Source organism: Clarias gariepinus, chromosome 26, assembly GCF_024256425.1.
Source record: "Clarias gariepinus isolate MV-2021 ecotype Netherlands chromosome 26, CGAR_prim_01v2, whole genome shotgun sequence".
NCBI lineage: Eukaryota > Metazoa > Chordata > Actinopteri > Siluriformes > Clariidae > Clarias > Clarias gariepinus.
Window position 1 is genome coordinate 18,633,493 of NC_071125.1, and position 21,130 is coordinate 18,654,622.

The 21,130-nt window shown below is 39.0% G+C and overlaps 1 protein-coding gene across 5 annotated transcripts in view; it reads left to right on the forward strand.

Moving 5' to 3' along the window:
* The window catches only part of stau2 (staufen double-stranded RNA binding protein 2), a 103,153-nt gene that overhangs the window by 72,116 nt on the left and 9,907 nt on the right, over positions 1-21,130 (forward strand). For all 5 annotated transcript variants that reach the window (XM_053487738.1, XM_053487739.1, XM_053487740.1 and 2 more), the window contains one exon: positions 632-745. In XM_053487738.1, coding sequence (XP_053343713.1) covers positions 632-745 — 114 coding nt within the window. The remainder of the gene's footprint in view (positions 1-631; positions 746-21,130) is intronic.

The following is a 21,130-nucleotide window of genomic DNA, read 5'->3' on the forward strand; positions in this document are numbered from 1 at the left end:
ATCTTGTGCTATAGGCTACACTGAGATTTCTGACGTGTTAACTTCTACTACATAGTTTGTGTATGAAATCACTGAAAATTTCTTTAAAGATTGTGGCTTCCTCAGCGATCCAGAATGCGATCTCTTTTTTTTAGCTCCTAAATATATCCGTATTACTTATACTTAGACTATTGGTGTATCTATCCATCTCTCTCTCTTGCTCTCTCTCTCTCTCTCTCTGTCTGAATTATATGGAGGTCAGGCATGAAATAATCAAAAAGTGCCTGTGGTGTGACTGGATACTTTACAAACACACACTCCTCCTGGTGTTGAGTACAGTTGGACATATTCTCGTGTCCTTAAAAGACCCTAAGAGTCGAAACCGGGCTGGATTTCCCCTACACACCCTGGTAATACTAACACACCCTATCAGTGCAGTGAGGAAAATTTGCTTTAGTACATTTAGGATGAAACCAATAAGTCACTGGATCTACACTCTTAGCAAGTTTAGGTGTAGGGTGTGTGGTTTTTTTAATAGACCAGAATTCGTCTGATAATAATAATAATAATAATAATAATAATAATTTGATATGCCACACTGCTTACATTTTAACTGAACACACTTGACTCTGGCTGTTACCCTGTGTTTCAGGTGCAGTATACGGACAGACAGACGGACACAGAGTTTGTGACTTATCTCACTCTCTCGCCCGTTCAGATGACGTTCCACGGCATTGGGAGCTCCATACAGGCCAGCCATGACCAGGTACCCAGTTCTACACTACTCCTGTAACAGAATCACGTCATCTCACATCATCCTTCATTATGAGATTCATTTATTCCACTGTCTCGTTCCACATAAAACCAGTTATCCCAGTGTCTCCCATCTGTCACTCCTTCCATTTGTGTCTGCGTCTGTGCCTGGCCAATCAACGTGTAATTTTAGTAGTTTATATATTGCCATATCGCAGCTCAGGCTGTACTGAGTAGGCTTTAAGTGAACACAGTGAAACAGAATATGTCACAGGCGGTTGAACTAAAACATAAAAACGTCAGAGTGCGTTTTATTGTGGTGTTTGTTTAAAATGGTTGCTAGGGTTATGTTGGGTTTATATTCCCCCATAACCATAAGTCTCAGCATTTGATCAAAACACTGACTCGAGGCTGTTGTTGGGACCACATTCCCATCGGCCAGAGAACCGGACAATAGCAAATAGTGTTACCACGACAACAGTCATAAAGGATCTTGAATAATTGACTTCATGCACATGACCAAAGGTACTTGCTGGGATTGTGTGCATCTATGCTAAGTGATTGGCCGCTCACACACAGTGCATATCCCTTTTACTGGGACCGACAGATATAAAAGATATACCTCCTTTACCAGGACTGACAGCCGCGGAAGCCACGCCTCCTTTACTAAAACTGACAAACTCAAGTTTCACTGAAATTAACAAACAAACAAAGTAATACCTCCTTGACGAACTGAAAAACATAAGCCACGCCTTCTTCACTACAACTTACAAAGACAAGCCTCATCTCCTTGACTAGGACTGACACACACAAGCCACACCTCCTTGACTGGGACTGACATAAGCCACACCTCCTTGACTGGGACTGACATAAGCCACACCTCCTTGACTAGGACTGACACACACAAGCCACACCTCCTTGACTAGGACTGACACACACAAGCCACACCTCCTTGACTGGGACTGACATAAGCCACACCTCCTTGACTGGGACTGACATAAGCCACACCTCCTTGGCTGAGATTGACAAACTCAAGCCACACCTCCTTGACTGGGACTGACAAACACAAGTCATGCCTCCTTGACTGGAACTGACATAAGCCACGCCTCCTTTACTGGGACTGACACAAGCCACACCTTCTTGACTGGAACTGACACACACAAGCCACGCCTCCTTCACTGGGACTGACACAAGCCACACCTCCTTGCCTGGGGCTGACAAACACAAGCCACACCTTTTTCACCATAAGTGACAAAAAAAGCCACACCTACTTGACAAAGACTGACAAACAGAAGCCACACCTCCTTCACTGGGACTGACAAACTCAAGCCACGCCTCATTGACTGGGACAGACGAACAGAGGCCACGCTTCCTTAACTGGGACTGACGGGCACAAAAGTCATTCCCTTTTTTTTCTGTCCCAGCTATTATTCCTCAAAGCAATTACAGTAAAAATGTCGTGTGTGTGTGTGTGTGTGTGTGTGTATGTCTTTGTGTTAACTTGTCCATGCAGAAAATGTGCTGCTTATGTTACCTAATCTAAACATGGGATGCCCTTTTGTTCTGCCCTTCAGTGCTCCCGCTCTGTTAAAGTGCACATTCTGCAGACGGGGGATTCGCAGCCACTGAAGCCAAATTAATGCAATTAAGGCCACAGTCTTGTTTCTGACAGGAGCAGTAGTTCGTGAGTGCTTGTTAGAGAGGGTTTCTTCCTTCAGATTACAGCTAAATGGACAGATGTTGAACCAGGACCGTGCAATGAATTGGATTTTAAAAACAAGCTAATGGAGATTTAAAAACCATTGTGCCGCATTCCGTTCCACAGTAACGTTTTGTTTTGTGTTATAAATCCAGCGCATCCATTAGCATTACAGCGATGTGCTCTTGCCTCCGCTCAAACTCACTCACACGTGTTCTGTTCAGTCAAAGATTCCACACAGCAAGTTGTTTTACTTGCGTGTAAAACCTGCTAGCATCCTGTCATACGATCGAGCAGTTTGATTACAACAGTATACAGAAATGATTTTGTAGCTGAGCAGCGTGACAGGTTTCACTGGCAAATGAACCAATTTAATTTTTTGGTAGGTTTGGTTTGGCTTGAGAATTGATAGCGGAAAGAGGGACTCTGCTCAAGAAGAAAAAAGTACATCCAGTTTGGAAACACTTTGGTTTCAAGGAGGTTGACTTAAGAACAAGGCAAAAAACAAATACATCATTTTTCAACATCATCTCCTTGCTTTTTAATGCACTTTGTCAATCAGTAAACAAGCTTTCGTATTTTCTCGTTAAAAATGTTACCGGCTGAGCTGCGAGCCAGGAATGCACCACCGTCTTCACTTCTTCATCAGAAGTTGCTTTCTGGGGACCAAAAGGGTAAAAGTCTAATGGATGCTTTAACACCGCAGAGCAAAATGTTTGCAGAGTGTTGAAAGAGTAGGCAGAAGATGCAAGATCACAACACCCTATGGTAGCAGTCCTCTGTGTTTATTCTGAAGTTTTGGCTTCAGATCTTTAATAAGCATCTTACTCTAACAAGCATTGTTGATTGGTGAACTTTTTTCCTGATAATGTTCCAATTCTATCCTTTTAGAATCCCAAAAAAACTGTAATCAAGCTCATGGTTTACTTTGGATGTTTTCCTTGGTTGGTGAATGAGGATGTTTTCATCCGATATTCTGTTGCTTCCTCTCAGACTCCTAGTGATGAATCCATGTCTCTGTCACCTGTAATGGTTCGGTTTAAGAAACTTTCACCTTCCTTAGAGTATCCAAATATATCCAAACACTTCTGTGTATGCTCTTCCGTGAGTTGTTTCAGCTCGCACTGTAGTTACAAATGAACTGATGTAACACCTTCACACCTGCACAGCAGTGACCGGGAAGACAGTAGCCTTGAACGGAAAGTGCTGATAAGACAGCAGAAGTGTTGATATAACCAGAATACGGATCATTTGTTCATCGAATCTACTGTGACCCTATGTGTGTGTGTGTGTGTGTAAGCATTTTTTTTTACAAAATTTATCTTTTAAATACTTTTCAGTTGTTATATGCATGTTTCACAGTGAATAAATAATTGTTTTTAAAAGCTGTAAGAGGGAAGTGGGTTGTTCATGAACTTAGGTATAGTCAGGGTCTTATGTTGATTAGCGAATAATATCTGTCGATACGTATATACCTTTCTTAAGGTGTGCACAGCCATTTTGTTCCAGTCTGCATATTGACCAAAGAAATCATGAATGTCATAATTGAGCAGTCTTATGTTGTACTAATAATTATGGCAGGGAATCTTATATGTTTAATATAATTGATAAGTGATCACACATGGAGTGCAGAAAGTGTTATTTCTTTGCTTGATGGACTTGTATAAAGAATAGGAAGCTAAATTTTAACACCAGATAGGATGTAAAACCATGACTTTTGTATTTCTAAGTCTGAGACCTTTCACAGCCATTCATTAGCCAAATTCCAAATTTCCACCAACTGGAAATGGCTTGGTTTAAAAAATCACATCAATAAAACATGCTCTTGCCATATCCTATAAAGTGCATTCATGCTAAAGAAAAAGAAAATAGGCCAATGGATTACAACTGTCTCAACAATAGACAACTACCTGTAGATATCTAGAAATCTAGAGCACTGTGTGTAGGAAGCCAGATCAGGAAGTAAAGACTGAGCAGTGTAGGCGTCTCATACTGCAGTGGTCAGACTCCTGTACATGGTGGTTTGACTGAGTGAATCAAGTGTGTAGAGGTGTGTGTGTGTGTGTGTATGCTGCAGGCACTCCGATAGTCCAGCTTATCTGTATAATTAGACATGTTGATGCATTGAAGGCCTGCACGATAAACATTTCCTGGATTTTATGATATGCTTCAGTTTCAGCTGATACAGTCTATCAACAATTCAGAAAAAAAATGAGTCACTAAGCATTTTAAGAAAATAATAAGCTGATTATGCCTCCACCAGGGACTTTTCCGGTGGGCATGGCGTATAATCCGAGTGTTCGAATTAACACAGAAAAACATGTACTTGTTGATATAGTGAAGATTTCTGGAAGAATACTGTATGTTTTATTATTTTTTTTCTCAGGAACAACCTTGAAGAAAGAGAAAGATGCAGAGAGAATAACTTAGTGATAACAAAAGCTTATTTTTAGGTGGTGTTCTACAACATTTAATGAGAAAGATGTATATCATGTGTTAAAGTTAAGCTACTTTACAGTAAATGGAAGAAGGGGAAGAATGCTGCATTCATTTCAGTTTCTGTCTATTCAGTTTTCCAACCATCAGATTAATCTTGATTTCCGTGCTCTCCGTTTTTATAGCGCACCTGCTGTATAGTGCATGTTGGGAAAATCCCAAGCCTCCTTTACTTTTACTTTCCTGTTTGACTCAGCTCCAGTTGTTTACAGTCTCTGTTTAGCAGTCTATGAAAGCTTTTCTAAATATGTTTACTCATTCACCACTATTCCCGGCTGTCACAAAATCCCTTATTTATCAGGAGAACATTGTACTGACAGGAAGTTTCACTTTCGCAATGACTGGAGGTTTTCACCATGACCTTGATTCTCAAATTTCTATTTAAACCTCATTCATTCAAATGTTTTTATAATTAAACTACTAGAGTTCTAATAAGGAATTAGTCCTTATTAAGGAATTGGCACTCATTACTAGTAATTTTGAAATCAGCAATAAAGTAAAGGAGGGAGCAAATACTTTTGCAGCAATTTGAAAGCAATATTTTATTTTTTCTTAACGAACATAACATTAATAAATAGACCTTTTGACTAATCAGGTTAGAAATTAAGCCGCACTGTTATGTAAGACATATTGAAGTTTGTCTTTAAATTATAAAATACAGAAAAGACAGAAATATGACAGAACTTATGCTACTTCTAATATTACTACTACAATTAATACTCTTATTTATGAGATAGATAGATAGATAAATAGATATTTGAATATTTTCATGTTTAGTCCTAAAGAACAAAGTCATGCAAGAATATTTTTATATATATATATATATATATATATATATATATATATATATATATAGATACTTTTTAAGCCTGAATTGTGACTTGACAATAAAGTAGGAAGCTTCCTATTAATGCCAGATGTTAGGGGGATTGCTAACCAAATATATAGCTTGATATACTTTAACTGTTGTTGTTTTTGTTTTCTAAAAGTAGATTTTATTAGTGTATGATTAATGCGGATAATCTTTGTGTACGCTACATCAACCTCCACAACTCCCGCAAACCCACCGACCTTTTCTGAAACCCAATCTCTCCCATCAGCCTTGTTTAAGAGAATCACACCTTTAGTCAAAGGGTGGTGAATAAACACAGAGTCTTCTCTCACACACTCATCCCTCCATCATCCAGTTCACTTAGAAAGATGGAGTGAGCCATCAGCAGATTGAGTGAGACGGAGAGACGGGCAGAGAGACAGAAAGTGAGAATGTCTGACAATGTAAACATGAACTTGCAGATGAAGAGGGGTGCGATGAAAGCTGAAGAACTTCAGAGAGTCTGATAGCGGACAACATTAGCAACACCACCTAGTGCCGGGTGATTTAGTGTTAGTAGGCACTTAACACTTTAGATCTTTTTTTTTTTTCTTTTTTTAGTGGAGAGGGTAAGTAGGTGATTGTAATTACACACCGGGGGGATTAGTCTCGATGATTAATGACGAAAAGCTCTTCACCCAAAGCTCTCGTACGTCAGACATCGAATGCGGCTTTTAATACAGAGTTTCGAGCACATTATCACATATTAAAGCCCACAAGAAAGCTCAAAGGAAGTTTGGGCTCTGTCCCAAACACTAGCATACACTAGAGGTCTTGTCACATGAATTCATTAGATGCTTAGCAAGAACACTTAAGAAAGCGTGTGGTTTGGGACAGTGGTAATAAATGCTGCATCACTTTAAACACACCTCGTGCTATCTGAGCTTGCTAAGTAGTTGATCCATTAGTGGTTAGGAAGATGGGGGAAATTTTATGAGGGATAAATAAAAGTAGAAAGCAACAAAGGAAAAAAAGGAAAAACAAACAAAAAAAATGTAAAATATAGATGAGAAAGTTGGAATGAAAGAAAAGGAAAAAAGGGAAGAATAAAAAAGGGGGTAAACAATGATTTCAGAACCAAAAAAAAGAATAAGCAAGAATGTAAGAACAAATGAAAAAGAAAAAGAAATGCAAAAAAAAAAAATTATGTTTTTGTTGTATGTATATTATGAAAAAGGAAGAGCAAAATAAAAAGCTATATAACATGACAAGGGAAAAAAGACCAAGTAATGGAATAAAAAAAGAATGTAAAGAACAGGACGAATTAAATAAATCCAATCTTTTTTTGTATAAACAACAATAAAATCAAATAAAAATAAATCAAATTATATCAAAGTAAAAATAATCTAAGAACAAATGAAAAAAAAAAAAAAATGCAAAAATATTGTCTAAAATAAAAAGCTATTTAACATAAGGGCAAAGTAATAAAAAAGAATGAAGTAAAATAAAAAAATAATAATGTAAAGAAAGTATTAAGGAATTATATAAAAAGAAGATTTGTATAAGTAATAACACATAAAATACATATAAAATTAATCATATAAAAAATTATATAAAAAATAATAAAAATTAAAAAGATAAAAGTATGAGAGAATGTATAGAAGGAAAGAAGAATTAAAGAAACAATATTTGTTTTATGGAAATTATATAATAAAACTTTACATAAGGAATAAAATTAATAAAGATTAGGATAGAGATCAGGTGCCCACCATGACTATGTACAGTGATACCATTATATATATAGTATTCTTGAATCGGGACACATCCCGCATCTTTAGACCAAACAACAGCATGCCTCTCTCTGAAACGACTCTTTTAACGTTAAGCGCTCTAGTTTGGAACACCTCCCAGAAAAAGGTGAAGCAGTGTGAGGAATGACAGTTTAGGAACACTGTGCTGATTAATGTGCTGACTGAGGATTGAATGTCGCGCGCACACACACACACACACACACACACACTTTCTCTTCAGATTTGTACGACAAGCGGTAACACTCTGATGTGGTTTAATCCCATCTATTGTGACTCAGCTGCACGAATCGTTCAGACTTGCACTAAAATTCGGGTATTAAAAAGTAAATAGACTTTCTTCGAAACATTTATGCAGCACCGCACCCAAGGCCTCCTCTACATTACCACACGTACACCAACACAAATACACAGCTGCAGGGTAAAATAATTCACGGACCTTAACACATACCCTGCTTGTGGAACACGCTCAGTTGCTTATCATCTGGCAGGTGTGTGTGTGTGTGTGTGTGTGTTTGTGTGTGAAGATGGGGGTTGTTTGTGTTTTGTAGATGATAAAGGCGTTAAGCTCTGCTCAGTTAGGTGTTAAATTTATTAACACTACAGTGCTAACAGGAGTCAGTGTTTAGCCAACAGTCACTGATTGGTGATGTTATAAGAGCGTGTGAATTCACACACACACACACACACACACACATGCATATACATATGCATTGCTGAGGGTGTGCTGATTAATAGCTTCTGCCACTCAGTGCCCTTGAAGTGGAGATTTGGTCGAAAGAGAGCCATTTAAATTTAAATTAAAAACATGTTAAGCGAGCTCGCCTTCGAACATCATTGGCTGTCGGGCCCGTCAAGCTTTTGTCTTTTTTATGTTCTCATACTAACCTCATACTAGCTCGGTAAACTAATTAAAACTGCACACTCGTCACTTGACTTCTTGCTGCTTTATCGTCTCGCTAACCGCGAATTAGTCCCACTATATAGCACACAATCGTGCCTGTCCTAGTGTTTGTATTCGCATGTTCTTCTTTTATCTTTACCTGACTACTATTTCTTTGTACCCGCGAGAGATTAATTAACACTTCTCAGACATATTGGACGCAGCTTGAATGGGTTTCCTTCAGACTTCCGCGTCTGCTTTAACAGCGTCAGTAAAACCTAACACTTTTATTTGATACGTGACGCGTGTTTCGTGGTGAAGAGCCTATCAGCATTAATCAACCAACAACAAAACCGTGTCAGAGTGTAATTACGGTCAAACACACGAGCGAGAAGATACTGAGTATTATTGTTCAGGGACTCCAAACCATATGCTGATTTATTCACTTTACACTTAATTTAATTTCTATTTCGGGGGAGAAAAAAAAAAAGAGTTCTCATGCCCACACACACAAAACCGCATTCAGGGTGGTTCGCTTTTTGAGATGAGTCCGGCAACCTGAGAATGTCTCCCTCTCTGTGTCTCTGTCTCTCTGTTAATGTAATTTCATGCGTCAGGAAGCAGACATCATAAAATGGGGTTAACATTGGGTACAGACGAGGTGTCACACACTCCTGTGGTTAAAACAAACAGTCTCTTTGTGTGTGTGTGTGTGTGTGTGTGTGTGTGTGAAGTAAGTGTGGTGTGTGCATGTGTGTTAATGATCATTCTGTATATAAATCAGGTCTCTAATAATCTGTCTGTTTTGCACTTATGTCCCCTTATTCCCTTATTGGGATCTCAGTCCCTTTAATGTCATATTTACATGAATATGTGTAACAGAGATCATTTTATTCAGAGCATGTCCCTGTGATAATGGTTCCATGTTACAGTAAAGTCCCCACAAAGCTGATGTGTGTGTGATATGTCAGTGATTATATTTTTATTTAATCAGGTCCCTGTAATATTACAACATGCATCCATGTTGTTCTAAAGTCCTTATAAAACTAGTGTATGATTAGAACTAGTGTACTTGTGACATCCAAATTTCTGTCCTTTGTGTGTGTGTGTGTGTGTATGTGAGAGACAGAGAGAGTGTGTCTGTTTATAAAACCATAATCATGTGCCTATGCTGTACAGTGTGTGTCCACAAATCTAGTGCTTGTAGGTCTGTCAGTGATAATTTGGTACATAAATCAGGTCTCTAATTATGTGTCCCTATTGTACTAATTTCCAAATACTCCCAAAGCTTGATTCCATTCACTTTAAGTTTATATTAAAATTAAGTGTAGGTGTGTTTGTGTGTAAACAATAGTCATTTTGGTCCACGTTATAGTCCACGTGTGATTTGTCCCCCCATAATCTCAAATTTCCATAATTGTGTGTGCACGTTTCTGGCATGTGAGCGTTCTGTATAAATGCATCCCTGTTGTACTAAAGTCCTCCTAAAGTAGTGTGTGATCGGTGTCTTCATAATGTCCACATTTCCGCTGTATGTAGGTCTTTGTATGCAAGTCTGTTCTGTGTCTATATACTGTATATATAGTATATAGACATATGAGTCCCCATCATGCCATGTTTTTATGAATGTTAGTGTCTTGTGTGCATGTGGCCATGATATACTTATGTCCCCTCAGACCTGGTGTGTGATCTCAGTCCTCACAATGTCATTTATTTGAATGTGTGTATGGTCAACATGTTTATGGTGTGTCTGTATCTGTGTCTCTCTCTATATATCCGCCTGTATGTCTACATGTTTGTCAGTTTCTCTGTCTGAGGTCCCGAATTCAACGATTAATCATACTTTATTGCTTTTTGAATCATACGATATTATGTTTTATTGCTTTGTGCTAGCACCTGTTTTTGGCAGAAAAACAACGTCCCCTATCTGGTTGATTTAAATTCCTAATAATGGTATTGGTTCTTTCGAACTAAGCAGTCGTCTTTAGTATTCTCACATTCACTATTTCTTTAGTTAAATGAGACTTTTCAAAGAGTTTTATTTTTTCCTGTATTGCAAAAGCCATGGAAATGAAGTGAAATGACGATGGTAATAACAAAAAAAAATGTCCATAACTGCAGTGACGGTACTGTGTGTTGGTTCTGTTGTGCAAGAGAAGTGTTTGAACTGTGGCGTAGCAGACAGACTGATAGACTGCGAGCAGGGGGTGATTTATATCGGCGAGTGTGTGAGGGAATGTTTGGAGAGGCGCAGAAGGCCGTTAACACTCTGACCCCTGATACAGCGAGCAAACGCAGGAATTCTGGAGGAAAGGGGAAAAAAAAGAGATGAGATGAGTCGCATGCACAGACGCCATGATCTGTTCTTTTAGTTTAGGGGCAGCTGTGCAGCCCTACTCCCATTCCGCACTTCCCCCTGAGCCCATTCTCTAACCTCATACACTCCACGCCCCCCCCCCCCCCCCCCCCAAACCCCAGTCCTGTTCCTCGGATTTACAGCTTTTCTCTAGTTCTAATTAACGCCGTGTTAATCGCGTGTTAAATCCCGTCGCCTGGTGTTTACTGTCTGTTTGCCGTGTTGTAAAGTTGTGTGAGGGAGCTCATAAACTAGAGTGTGTTAATGTGGATTTAAAATGGTGTGTGAAGTGTGTGCAAGTGTGTGTGTGTGTGTAAAGCACTGCAGACTGAGCATGGGCTCCTGCGTAAGGGCTAGATGGCAGATACTTGTACTGCTGGATCTGAGTCTGATAGGGGTCTAAGTGCAATAAAAATAATAATAACAATAATATATTTTACCTGCTAACCAGCTTGACCGAGGATACACCAGCACACCTCAAAAAAGTCACTCAATTTGATATGTTCGCAGTATAGTAAATGTCCCGACAAAAGTAAAGGTATTAAACATTTCCAGTTCCCTATGAAGGAGCAGTTGCATGTTAGTGACAGTCCTAACTGCAGGATGGCTCAATTTAAGAGGAGCGCTGAATGCCTGCAGGTCTCCAGAAAGGCCTCAGACCCCTAAGGATTATTGATAAGCCACTGCTGAATTTCTATTTACTTCAGAGACATTGAGAAGAACTTCAAAAGAACATCAATGAACAATATTTCATTAACGTTTAATATATTATTAGTGTCCATCCCAGGTGATACCCAGGTGCTGATTCGAGCTGTATTGTGATTCTATAAATCTCACACTTTTAGAAATATTCTAATTCTGTTTCAGGTTTTGTTCGAATTTTGAACAAACTTGGCAAATAATTTTCTCGCACCACAAGATGTTATCCTGTGACTTTATTACCAAGCGACACTTTTGTGTATGCACAAATTCTATTTTTGTTCGCTCAGCCTCTTATTCGTCACACCTTAAATAATCGGGTAATGCTGCAAACCCACCCAAATAATATCCAATCTTGGACTAAACTATTTTTGCATATAAATTCTTTCATTAAAATGAGGCTAAATTTAATTACCAGCATAAGATGTATTTTCCAGACAAAGTTAATACAAGTTGTCCAGCTCCTGGAAGACTGCCTTATCTGGCAACACTCTGTTCACTCTAATTTGCTCAGCCTGACAAGGTTAACTCCGTTCTTTTCTTTTCCAAAATGTCATTTCCGTCTTCCTTTTAAAAATATTGAATGTAAAAATAGCCTGGGAGTTTCATGCTCCGTTACTCCGTTAAGCTGCTGAAAATACTATCTGTCCTCATTCAAAACTGCGGCTGTTCATTCTTGTGCATCGCCTAAAATGAAAGCGTGTCTCGGTTGTTTTCTACAAGTAAACAGATGTGTGAGCTATGGAGCACTATTACGCTAAACAAACATCATCAGTTCGAATTTTAATCAGATAAATTCGTCAATTAAAATTGTAATAATTAATCATTAACATCCCTAATCACCTTCCAAGTGGTTTCCAAAAATCTGAAAATGCCAAAAGCTCTCCATGTCTCTCAGAACTTGCCCCGAGATCGCAAAGGAAATCCGAGATCCGCAACACTAGGCCACTTATTTTTACATAATTTTACTGGAAGCTGTTGATAACGTGTCAATGCTTGTTAAGTTTCTTTGCAGCCAGAGCATCCTTCAAGAGAAAAATTTCCAGTGGACCCGTTTATGACCGTAGCATAGATTTGTTGGAAATAAACTGAGGCAAATTTCAACACCATCTTGTTAATTTATTCAAACTGTTAAATCTTTTTATTGCTGAACACTAGACTCAAGCAGATGCAGAGTTGATATATTGCGCATCAGCCAAACACTGCGTTGGACTTGAAAAGTCAGAGGTGGGAATTACATCATTTTCTACACTTTTTCACACTTACTTCCTTTATACTGTTTCTGAAAATCACAGAATTATGGGGAACATAGGGATAACGAAGGCCAACATATTTTTTTCCCCTCCAAAAAACGAATAGAAAATGGTGGCAGTGTAGGAAACTGAGGACCGAACTAATTAGTCCTTGTTGCCGTGGGAATCTGAGCACTTCCTGTCAGTGGCGTATGGAGTAAAGAACGGAGGAGTGTTAAACGTTATCTGACTGCACAGTGTCCTATTCCTGTGACACACACACATAAACACGTGCAACTGTGCAAAGTGACCTGTGGGGACTCAGTGTGTGATCATTTATGCTCCTTTAAGGGTCTGTTATCTGTCTCGGCTGTCTCTCTCTGTCTTCCACTGTAAGCTAGCGCCACATGGAGCATCTGCTAAATAATCCAAATTCCAGATTTTTTACCTGCTGATGGAATTTAAGGTCACAAAAATCATTCCCAACGGACAGATAATCGCTCTGTTGAGGAAGCCATAAATTACAGACACACACACACACACAAACACACACACATAGCAGAACAGTATGGATCATTTTACAGAGAAAAAGAAACCAATAAAAAGGCTGGATGAAACCTGTTGACTTTTGGCTGTGCCGGGTCTTGTATTAATTTATAGTCATTAATTTATTCATTTCGAGGGTTGGGATTTTGCACCATTTGGTCACACACCGATTCCCAGCAACCAGCTCAGCCCTCTTCTTTCATGAAAGGCACAGGGCAGGGTAACACTCTCAGAGGACAGCGCAATCAACCCTCGTCCACATACTTAATCACACAGGTGCCTGTCATTGGCTAGTGTCAGCGGTGGGACACTATCCTTCCCATCCACGGATAAAAACTTTTAGCTCCAATAGAATATTTTCTCTAAATATGTTTAGCTGATTTGATAGGTTTATTTATATTAAAATAAGCTAAATGTAATTTCCTTACTCAATGTGGATCATTTAGAACCCTTTATTTCTTTTTTGTTCTTTCTTGATGTGCTTTAATGGCTGAAAAAGATGCACACACTAATACTTTGTTAGACAACCTTCAGCTTTGAATACAGCACATGCCTGCCACGGAATTGCTTCAACAACCTTATGCAATGTCAACATTTATTTCCATCCAGATTTGCAATAATTTCCCCCCAGATGTTATGTTGTTCAAACCATTCTCCAAAGTATTCCCCAGCACATTCCCAAGACAGACTCATGGTTAAATGTCAGGACTCTGGGATGACCAGTTCATGTATGAAAATAATTCCTCATGCTCTCAGAACCACTCTTTTACAATTTGAGGTCTGGAATATGCCTGTTTTTATCAGGGAAGAGAAGAATAACTTCACTGACCTGATAACCTGGTTTTTCAGTACATTCAGATTACCATCTGATTTCATTTTATTGCAACATAACGTTGCTAAGCCTAGACTTGACCAACTGAAGCAACCCAAGATCATAACACTGCCTCCAGAGGCTTGTACAGGGGCCACTGTGCTAGATCGCTTCATGCGCTTCCCTTCTTACCCTGACGCACTCATCACTCTGGAATAGGGCCGACCGGACTCATCAGACCACATGACTGTTTTCCATTGCTCCAAAGTACAACCTTTATGCTGCTTTTTTTTGTGTCTCACTAAAAAAGTGGTTTTCTTCTGGCCACACAGCTGTTTTGCACCAATGCTGTTGGGCTTTTTTTGGCACATTGTGTATTGAAATGTTTTAACTTTCACTATGAATCATAGCTCTGATTTCTACTGTTGATTTTAATGATGCCACATCACCATGTTTATAAGTGGTCACGGTCTTTCCTGACCACATTTCTTCTGTAGAGTTGACAGATCAGCCTTATTCTTCCAGGTTTTATTAGCGTCTTGGATCGTTTCCAGTAATCTCCTTATTTGCTTTCTTTGCTTAATGCAGATCAATAGTTCTTTGGTCAACTACAGATAAATGTAATGAATCTTAATAGTGCCTCCCCAGTCTGCTAATCTGTTTTAAACATATGGCTTATAAGTAGTTAAGGCAATGTGATATGTGAGAGTGTCAGATAGAGAGATTTGCATGTTCAATTTCATGCTGGATAAATGTCAAGAGGATTCCCCTCAGCCCTTAAGCAACATACACACACACACACACTCACATGCTGCCATACATAAAGATCGCATTGTGTAATGTGGAAAGCTGTGGGTGGAATGTGTGTATGTGAGAGCAAGAAACCCTGAATGAAAACACACATTCTGAGAGGAGGAAAGGTCTGACCCTCAGATAAATGCTGTACACATGCAAATCATACCTGTGTTATCATGCTAAGTGGGTGGGGCTTTGACCTGCCGGCCACGTGGCAGTGCAGCATGGGTGTGTAATCACTGTAATCACTTCCTCTATTTGCATGGGTAATAAACTGAGACTTGATGAGTCTCTATCAACCAGTCAGTTGGGGTTTGTAATCAGAGCACGCTCATTAATGGTCTTATTCAGCATGACGCTCCAACACCCCCACATAGCTCAGACAAGATTTGTTCGGTTTCACACTTGATTTCCATAAAATGAAAATATGAGATGGCATACCTCGTCATCGTTATTATGAACTTTTATGAAAATTATAACTTATTAGCTAAACTATCTTTAAAAAAAAAGTCTCAGGGTGAGTAAAGAATTCTCCGCACTCCAGTTATATCAAAACTTCTGTTGGCCGCATTGTCTTATCGGCACTTGCCATTCAAGGCTACTGTCTCCCCAGTCACTGCTGTGCAGGTGTGAATGTTTTACATTCGTTCATTTCTAACTGCATTGCGAGTTAGAATGAAGGAATGAAGAGCAGTCTGCAGTGATTATTTTTTATACCGAAGACTTTATGTGGGTATTAATAAAGTATTTGGATATCTGATAACAAAATGTGTATCTATACTGTAAGAAAGGTGAAAATGTTCTTAAAGATATCATTACTCATGGCAAGACATGAATTCATCACTACGAGCCTGAGAGTAAATAGCAGAGTATGGAATGGAAACATCCTTAATCGCTGACCAACAAGCTCTCAAGTCAACCATTGGATAATTGAGGCTTACGGTTTTCTAGGATTCTTAAGGGCCAGTATTAGAACATAATCAGGAAAATATTCAACAATCAACAGTGCTCGTTACAGCAAGATGATTATTGACGAGCTGAAGCCTAAACTTCGGATTTTTACACAGAGGACTGCTAAACCCAGGACGTTGTGATCTTGCATGATGTTTGAGTTTTGTGTTGATTAAAGCATTTGACTTGGACCCCTGAAAGCAGCCCTAAGAGGACGAAAATACACTTCTGATGAAGTCCTGAAGACAGCGGCGCATTCGTGGCTTGCAGCTTAACCTAAAACATTATTAATAAAGAAATATGAAGTGAATATAAGTATAAATGATTTTTGACTTATCCTCATACTTCTGAATTTTATTTTAGCTTTTTATTTAAATAAATAACCTTGATATATAATCCATGTTGAAAGTTGGACTGTTTTTAGTAGTAAATAAGTATTTTTAATGGTTTGTGACATCCCAATGTCTTATTCACGATTTCGGGGTTAATTTAAAAATAGACGAGATTTTGTTTAGAAGAAAGTAATCAGAAAAATATGCTGTAAATATTGAGCAAGGGAATGGAGGACTGTGCAGTGAATCATGGTTTTACCAGGTCCTGCTGATTAAGCATTTTTCAGATAATAGAAATGTTCTGCACTTGTGCAGAATGCAGACCAACAGGAAAAGAAAACATGTCTGCGCTTTCAAGGACCAGATTTCGGGGACAGTTTCAGGGCTTTCTCATTGGGTTGATTTGAAGACCTGCCTCCCTGGTTTTAACTGTGTCCTACACGTTCTCTTTAAACGTCTACTATAGAGCTGGAAATCAAGCAGTTTTCTTTTAGGAAAAGTTTTCTTTTCTTTTTTTTGTGCTGATGGATTAACACAGGAAATTAAATGATGTAATGATTTGTTTCTTCACAAAAACGAAACATTTGAGACACTGACAACAGTAAAGCTGTTTATACATAACCAGTGTTTGATCATTATGCAATTATTTGTAATTTAACTACATTTGATAAATAAATGTCTTAAAAATAACATCTTGAATCTTGCTTTTACATTGATAACGTTTTTTTTTTTTACATCATAAGTAGACCAGTAGATCGTGCACCCATATGCGGATGAGGCTCGAGTGAAACTTCATCCTCATGACTTAATTTTAGTAGACGATAATTAAACATCCAGTTTCACTCGGTGAGACCGTGCTGACACTCTGCCTTTCCTCACACCTGTGTGGACAGAAAGTAGGAGAAAGAGAGGTGTGTGAGTGAGCCGATCCGAAATTCCACGGCTCCCTCCTATCGGCTCCTTTCCTTGTTCCCTCCCTCCCTCCCTCAGTCAGTGTGATTTCACAGCTCGTTGAGCCGAGCGCTCTGGAATGTCCTGTCTCTGATGAGCGGCCCGTTTGAAGCCGAGCTCATGCGCTGCAGCTGCACCGACCCTCGTAGACGGAAAAGTTCACTTACAGCAAGTGCAATGCTACCCGCACTTAGCAAAACACACTGTAAATTTACAGCTCAGTCCAAAATACTCACATCCAGGATGAGTGTAGTGTTAGAGTTTAGCGGCTCTGTCCTAAATTCAAGTCCGGCAAGTTACTATATTTAAGAAAAAACAGGCCATTATCAGGCTTTGCTCTAACTGGCTTTTTTGTCCAGTTAGTGTCCTTACTAGAATATCAGCCAGCTTAAGGCTATGTCTAAAAATTCCTATTGAGTTCTTATTAGCATGTCAGCCCTTTTAGACTTTGCCCTATATTTATGTTTAGTTAATGTTGTGCCAGAAATACATTGAATATGTTAAGGTCCTGTTAGTAAGCAATTTCCAATTCTGAAAAATAAAGCCAACCCAATGGCCCTTGATTGACCACTAGGAGCCGGCTCCAAAAGTGAGTCAATTTCCCCATAGAGCCCTATGTTAAAATGCTGAACTATACAACAGAAATAAACGTTTACACCCTGGTAGAAAGAAAATGGATCCAGCTATCTGGAATCGTTGTAGTTTAACTTACCAAATGAACCATAGAAGTTAACATGGGACAACATGTAGGGTTTGGATGATAGAAGTGTCACTAGCACATAGCATTTTAGCAGAGCTAAAGCTAAGCTTGCTAGCTTGTGGTAATTGAGGTAAGTAGGCGTGTTCCAACCAAAGCCAGGTGCTGTTCGGGTCACCCCATGACCATTTATATATTAACCAGGGTTTTAGATGAGTCAGCTCCTGTTAAGATGGTGATGACCAGAGTACCAAAAACTTCAAAACTGCTTTTTAGAAAACCTATGGGTGACATCATGGAGGATTTGTCAAGTTTTTTTTACACAGTTCATGAATAAAAAATAACCCTTTAATGTCCGTATCATAAAAAGTAATGTTAAGGCCTTCTGCTAAATATAGGTTCAGTACTGATGCTAGAAAAACATTATCATTAGGGCCCTGTCCTAAATCTCAATTCTGTGTATGTTCAAACTAGAACCTGAGAAGTGTATGTAAACTAGTATAAGAGGTTTACATACACGTATCCTGAACATAAATATCATGGCAATCTTGGCCTTGCAATGATTTCTTTGAACTGGCCCAAGATTTTGATGCATAATCTATTTTCTGTTTTTTAAAATCAGTACAGGGTCAAAATTATACATACAGGGTCATGACTATGCATACAGTACAGGTAATATTTGGTTGACCAGTTTTGATTTTCACCTTGACCAGAAGCTTTTGTTTGTTAGCCATTAACAGACTTCTGGTTGAATATCTGTCCACTATTTTGCCAAGAATAGTGTTTATATTGGTTCCTGGCACGAACATGATTTTTATGCGTGAACCAAACATTTTCAAAAGGCATAACAAAAGTTAGCCTGCTTTTCTGTTGTTTCTCTTTTTACTGTTTTAAAACCAGTTTTGTACAACCTTGCTAGACTGTACAGTAGACAGTGGCACCAGTGCTCCCACAGCTTCCAGCTTCCAGTCCTTGGTGGTTTCTGGGTTGTTCCTGACCATCTGAACCCTATCCTCTCAGCTGAGGTCTGACAGTCTGGGTCTTGACCTTGGCAAGGTGGATACACCTCCTAATATCCTGTACTTACATATAATTGTTTCAACTGATCTTGAATTCTGCAGTTGTTTAAAACTTTTCTTCAATAGACATTCCTGACCTTTGTGAATCCACCATCCTCTTTCTCAGATCTGTTCTGAGCTCCTCTGACCTTCCCATTGTGCTGTGTGTGGGTCAATCCAATGAGTGCTGTCAAACAAACTCTCTAGCCTGAAGACGCAACCAGCTGTAGTCAATCATGATCACTAACAGGAAGTTGAGAGGTCTAGTACTTGGCAAATTAAAAGACATGTCTGGGCTTTTAGCACCACTGAATTTATGTGTCTAAGTGTGTGTATGTATGTTTTTGACCCTGATTGTATGATTCTCTGTTGATATCAGAAAAGCCAGGATAAATTAAACCTTGTGCTCCAAATTCTTGGGGCTTTCTTTTATTAAAAATGTCTGTTGTACAATCTCTCTATCTAGAAAAAAAGATGAAGAATCAATGCAAGCCTAATATTGCCATGGCATTCATGTTCATGGCGAGTGTACTATATATAAACTTCTCAGAGGCTCCATGTATGCACCCATAATGCACTGAAAGTATCATCATTAAGAATAACAGATGAATACTAAGCATTAATGAACACAACATGTTCTAAAGTGCTTCACATTTTTTGGTTGTGTTATGCTCCAGTAGTCCGACCTCTCACTTAGTTGTGGTCTTAAGGAAAAGCAAATAAAACCATATTTCTACCATATTTATAATGAAGTTGACAGAACGAGAGGCTTTAGCTTTGTGTAACAGCTGTACAGGAGAACTGCGGACACTGTGACATCATCAGTCGTGTTAGGTTTCCTCTGATGCAGCCAACGTTGTGTAATAAGAAAAACTAAGATGTGATTTTCCATTCAGCCTGTGGTTTGGACAGTATCACCGCCCAGGATCTGCTGGGAAAAGACCCACTGCTCTGTGTTTGTGTGCACGTGTTAGTAAGAATGTGTGTGTGTGCGCGTGTGTCTGTGTGTGTGTGTGTGTGCGCGCGCACCTGCAGAGTGTTTGATTGCGCTGCAGCCGTAGGTCTGTTTATAGTCATGCCAAAGATGCTGAGTGTCACCGGTGCTTAATGGAGAACTAAATGGGCTGTGTCCTAATAACGATGAGGTGGCAAGCAAAACAAATGATGGACTTGGCGATCAAAGGGCAGCAGGGAGCCGGCACTGATTCTCTTGGATTGGGACAGAACCTCACAGTGGTGGGAAACTCTGCTGGATCACGAGGGGAAAAAAAAACTTGCACACACACACACACACACACACAACGTTTGTGCTTCATCCAAAACAGCAAGTGATCAAGTCAGATAATATGGATGAGACACACACAGTCTTCTAAATTATTCTAAATGCCGAGCATTATTAAATTCAATCCCTCGCTCGTTTGAGTTTCTACCGAACAGTGGGAAATTCCCTGACATTCAAACCTTTGGCTGTGTCTCAAATGCTGCTACTGCTTAATAGAAAACTTCCTTTCTTAGATTTACTTTAACAAGTAAACTTTAAAGAGCGTGTGCTTTAAGGCAGTATACTCATAAACTAATTTGTATCAGCAAGTATAAAACATGAACTCTTGATCATTAAATCATTTTAGTCTTTTAATTCGTGAGCCTTAGCGTTAAATAAAAGGGCTACGGTTTTTGTAATTGCACTAGCTAAAGTTCCAGTGTTAAGCAAAGAGTACATTAATATTTATCAAACATTGAATCTGAAGCCTCATCAGATTTGTCCGTGTGTGTGTGTGCGTGTGTGTGTGAAACCTTGACAGACATTTGAAATACAGATAAACACTTTGGCCCTTATATAATGGACATAAAAGCTAGGGTGTATTGTGATGTGATGAGAATGAAGACAAAAAAAGTAGTTTTACATTCATGCTGGTCACCAAAAGTCAAGGAGAAAAAAGCATGGATGTGGTGGAATAGTAAATCTCATGCTTATTCCACTTTACAAAAGTCTCAGCTAACTAACTGTTCTGGGGTTGAATCCCATATAGCGTGAAATGGAAATCTAGTGCGCTATGTATGGTGTACTGTCTGGTTCCACACAAAAATAGGACTTAGGATTCTGTAGGCTTTGGGATTTAAAAGCTTCGGGATTTGTTAGCTTTGTAGCTTGTGTTATGCCGTGAACTTTGTAGATTGTAACCATGAGCAAAGCAGCATGGTGGGTTATGGACTTGTTATTGCATTGGCAGATGCTCACATTCTCATTAACAGTAAGAGGCAATTCAAACTTA